This window comes from Lotus japonicus, chromosome 1 (assembly GCF_012489685.1).
Source record: "Lotus japonicus ecotype B-129 chromosome 1, LjGifu_v1.2".
NCBI lineage: Eukaryota > Viridiplantae > Streptophyta > Magnoliopsida > Fabales > Fabaceae > Lotus > Lotus japonicus.
In genome coordinates, this window is record NC_080041.1 from 19,249,806 (window position 1) to 19,255,272 (window position 5,467).

At 33.3% G+C, this 5,467-nt stretch overlaps 1 protein-coding gene across 1 annotated transcript; it reads right to left on the minus strand.

The window, feature by feature from the left end:
* Positions 1–883: 883 nt before the first annotated feature.
* LOC130734010 (UDP-glycosyltransferase 71K2-like) lies at positions 884–2,633 on the minus strand. The gene has a single exon (XM_057586298.1). The coding sequence runs from the start codon at positions 2,492–2,494 to the stop codon at positions 1,076–1,078; it is 1,419 nt and encodes a 472-aa protein (XP_057442281.1). The 5' UTR covers positions 2,495–2,633; the 3' UTR covers positions 884–1,075.
* Between the last annotated feature and the right edge of the window lie 2,834 nt (positions 2,634–5,467).

The window sequence follows — 5,467 nt, forward strand, 5'->3', positions numbered from 1 at the left end:
GAAGTTTCTCCGAACTGGGTTAACAACTTTGGTGTTGTGTCTTGTTTATTTTATGCTTTTACTCTTCACTGTTATTCGATTGTTAAAGCAGTTGCCTAAGCATCGCGTAGGACATCTGTCATACGGGAACTAGAATTTCAGTTACATTCTCTCTCTAGCCAGTTACACATTCCTCTCTCTTGGGCAATCCCTTCACTCTAGGTACTATACCCTATCTCTATGTTCTTGGCTGGAACATAGTCTATGAAAATGGAGCATATTTAGTTAGTCGTTTACTGTTTAGTAAGTGAGAGCTAATCTTAATGACTTGTTGCTCCATCTCATAAATTGTTTTGTACATCGGAAAGATAAACTACAGTCATTCAGGGTTGATCCCTTAACATCTTATTCCTCAACCCATATGTCCACCCGTTCTTACTACTTAAGCTATCATTTAGAGCGTATCTCCTAATCTTTTCTAATCACAGTTTTGTATTGATTAGACCATTTTAGTTCCTATCATCATGCTTGAATAAACAAAGTAAATTGAAAATGGTTAATTTTTTTAATCTCTAAAAAACCACATTTAATTTTAATATCTCGATTTACATATGGATACATTTTTTATTTGTTAGAAGAGGAAAAAACGACGGATACATTTAATCTCTCTATTTCTAAAACCGATCAATTATAATGAAGGACCAAAATAAAGATTGTATTATATATTTTTTATGGACTGAAAAAGTATAATTTAAATTAAAATTATGGAAAAAATAACACAGTAAGAAAAAAAATTAGAGAATAGAGGGATTGGAAAAAAGAGAATAATATGATTGAAAGAAAAGAAATAAATAGAGACAAAGTGGGACTTATCAAAAAAAAAAAATAGATACAAAGTGGAGTGTAAATAAAATAGAGATATGAATGAATCATAACTCCTAAATATATTTATAATACACCAACTGCAACAAAAACTTGCTTACTAGAATCACAATCTTGCTTGTCTGGGCCAGAGTTGCTGAAATAATTTGACACTCATTAATTGAATCAGTAATGGGCAATCCACATATGAAACACAACATTAGCTTTTTAGATATCAGTTGCTACCTATCATATCATCAATGAGTTTCCTAACAGATATGAATGAAGAACTACCACTAAGAACAGCTTTCCTAGCCATCTCCTTCATCTCTTGTACCTTCTTGTGAACTATCTTATCTTTATCCATCAAGTGTTTCAGCCCTTTCTCTATCTCATCTGCCATCACAAGAGCACTACCTCTTCTATAATCCACTCTCAGCTCAAATGCTAATCCCCATTCTCTCACCATCCTAAAAGCATTTAGCTGTTGCTCTCCATAGATTGGCCATGTCAGTATTGGCACCCCAAACCACAAGCTTTCTAAGATGGAATTCCAACCACAGTGAGAGACAAATCCACCAATGGCTTTGTGGGCCAGAACCTCCACCTGGGGTGCCCATTCACACAACATTCCCTTACCTTCCAGTTCCATCCATTCTAAGAACCCTTCTGGTAAAGTTTCCTCTGCCTTGTTGTCAGTGGTTTGTGGAGAACGCAAAGCCCACAAGAATCTAACACCACTACGTTGAAGTCCTAGTGCTATTTCTCTTGTTTGAGATGGATCAAAGATTCCCATGCTCCCAAAACAGAGAAAAACAACAGAGCAAGGTGGCTGCTCATCTAGCCATTTAAACAAGCGGTTATGTTGTACTTTGTCTAAACTTGGGTTAAGTAGACCTTTGAAATCAATCAAAGGACCAACAGGATAGATAGGAGGGGTTTGGCCATCAGTTAATGTATCAATACCATACTGTTCCAACTCTGAAAGAGTGTTGATGATGATTCCTTTAGTTTCTGTGAACTTCTTAGTAAGCTTGTTGCAGGCAACAACTTGTTCTTCATCTCTGGTGTAATAATCATCAGGTATAACACTTGAAGGAACTAGACTTGGAAAACCTTGAATCAACAACTCATGATTAGAATTATTCAACACATCCTCAATTTGACATTTCTGAAAGTGTAGACAGAGGCTCAAGAATCCTGCATTTGATGGGAAGAACAAATAAGAAGGGATACCTAGGTCCTTTCCCACATCACTGAAGGGTACACAAAGGAAATCTAGGACTAACCCAACAACTGTGTTAGGATAAGAGGATAAAATGTTTTGCATTGTGGATTTAACATGGGGTTTGAGCCACTCCATGAAGCTCCAGAAGAAGGATGCTGTAAATTGAGGTATAGGTGTTTGCTCCTCCTCTGGTGGGGGTTCAACATCAATGATTTGGATCTGAGGTTGTGAGGCTAAAACTGTTCTGATGTAGGATTCTGAAAAGGGAGTTGCTTGGTGTTTGATGATGAGGATTGTGATGGAAAGATGGTTATCACTGTTGATAAGGATTTGTGCAAGTTCCAAGATTGAGCTTAAATGGCCAATCAATGTTGAAGAAATGAATATCAGCTCTGATTTCTTCTCCATGTCAACCATTGTTCCCATAATGGTTTTTTCTTGGTATGGTAGAGAGTAGAGACTGAAAACTAGTGGTTGGTGACTTGGTGTACTGCTTCACTAGAGACTTAGGTATTGCAGTTTTTGGGTTTGCCTTGTAATCTTTAACTTCAATTGATCTTTTATAACACAAGATAACAGCAAGGACAAGAAAATGAGAATTAGTTTATGGCGTATTTGGTTTGCCCATTTCGTCATTGGAGGAGTATGCTATAAACATTAAATATATATTTTTTAAACCAAGCAAGACGATTACTTTTTTTTTTTTTGGTGCCTCGGAAAACAAATAATAGAAAAGAAATAAGGAAACTAAGACACGGCCAATTTATCCCTCAACAGAATGATATCCAATTCTGGAGGAGGGTAATTCAGCTCTCTAACACCATAAATGAGAGACATAGCTCCCTGTCTAGCAACCCAATCAGCAGCAATATTGCAATCCCTTTGAACTCAAGCCTCTGAGTGATCCTCCAATTCCTCTCCATCAGCTCGATAATTGCCTTTAGAACTGTTGCGTGTTCATGGCGGTTCACTCAACTCATGTCAGCCAGCACCTCACGCAGCTCTTGACAATCAGTCTCGCACACTATCTTCCTGATCCCACGCCCCCACGACAACCATTATTATTATATGGTTGAATTTCGGGTTGGGTTTGATGGATTATTATGGAATCTAATATCCGATCCAAAGATGATTGGATTGTAATAAAATCCATCCGATTGATCAGCTTGGTCAATCCAATCCGCATTTTTACCATTAGGTCGGGTTTGGTTGGGCGGTTTCATTGGGTTGACTCGACCACGTACACCCTTAAATTGAACCATTTGCAGCGATTAAATAATCTGAATAATATGTCAATCTTAAAATAATAAATTGTGTATATAAATGTTGTTATAATTTTGTTTTTGCGTTACACAAATTTAAATAAAAAATGATTTGTAAACATTTCAATAGTGTTAGATATCCAAATATCTCTGATTTTTAGGGTTAAAAATCGCTTCAAATTACTAATCATCACAATTTAGAGGTGTTTGAGTGTCCGACACTATTCAGGTGTTCCAATGATTAATAGATATTACATATACACTTTGACTTTAATCATACTTTTTATTATGAAATGTGACTTTAATCATACTTGATTCCACGTTGATTGTGACATGGAGAGAAGAAATTTACAATACTAGTGTGCGAGGAAAGCATGGGAAAACTTGCTTCAATTTAAAAAAATCATGACTCATAATGAATTATAGAAATACTATTTTGACTGAAATAATCAAATATTATTGCGCTGTTTGATTTATAGATTTATTCTATGTTTTTTACATTTGAAAAGCTAAATTACATCCTCATTAATTATTCGACCTTTCCCTCCTCAACTCATATCTATCCTTTGAGTTCTTACCACTTGAGCTATCATTTGAGACTGATTTATATATTTATATTAAGTCTCACATTAATTAAATATGATTAATGAATTACTTAAAAATATATTATCCTCACCTTTAATTTTAAAATAGCCTAAGCCTCACCTTTTTTACTAAACAAGTCAGACCTTTGATAGGTCAGGTCGCGGATCTGATAGACTTTTTGACCTAGTTTCACCCCACGTAGAAGTAGGCCTAACATATGTTGAAGATCATATGTGTCATCCGTTAAATTTAAAATTAAGGAATTCACCAAATCACCTGTTTATAACTCATGTCAAAGATATAAACATTCCAATAAATTTTTAAAAATAGATTATTATTATTTATTTTGAAAAAATGTACATTTAAAATTACTGGAAATTAATAGACTTGCAAATTTAACCAAATACTAGTATTTTTTACTCACGTGTTGCATGAGAAATATGTCTATTTTATTTTATACGTCAATCAGGGCCGTGTAATGCTTTAAATGAATTAGGCAATTGCCTAAGGCCCCAAAGTTACATAAGGCCTCAAAATTTTTTTACCTTATAGTATATTCTATTAAGACTTAAAAGATGTAATGAAAAAGTAAAAAATCATGTCATCTTAACTGTAATATGGGCAATAAAATATGGGATCTCAAAAGTGAAATGTGGGAAGTGCAACTTTAACAGGTATTAGTAGTAGTGTTTTAAATTATCAAATTTACATTTTTCAAAAAGTAAATATCCGTTATTTTTACATTTTCAAAATTAAAAATTAATTGTGTTTACTCGTAATCGTTAGTTTTGTTTACTTATATATTTGTAGTTTCACTCATTGGTTTTTCTCTAAAAAAAATTTCATTGTTTCTACTATGAAGTGAATTATCAAATAAGATACTTGATATTAAAGTGTTGCAAAATCTCTCAGTATTTCATTCCTTACGTTTCAAGTTCTATTAAAACTTTAGATTTTGGTTAAATCAACAATATTGTTACAAGATAGATCGAATAATTGAGTATCTTATTTATTGAAGCGAAATGTTAGAAATATTTCATTATAAAACTTTAATAAATGATTTCAAAGCTCCAAAAACCTAGAAAATGAATATAAAAATTAATAATTTATATGATACATTAAATATCTTCAAGATTCTTATAAAAAATAACTTTGACATTTCCGCTTAAGACCACAAATTGTCTGTACACGACCCTGACGTCAATTAATATCATGATTATTAAAAATATATTAAACAACGGATGAAATAGAAGAGTCAGAAATGCTAAGTAAAGTGGACATAAAGACATCTCTTCTAAGCCTGATTGAGATCAACAAGAACTCGCTTCACATTCTTCGTGAATATGAAGACAATAGCACAAATCATAGATATAAGAAATTACCAATATTAATCTTTAAAAAAAAAAGAATGTGATAGTAGCACAAATCAGGATTGTGAAAGATAAATCATAAAGTATGACATTATTGTGTTTATTCCAAGTCATCCAAGTTTGAGTCAATATTACAGGTACCTACAGAATCAAATAATAACACAACTTGATATCTTTATAAT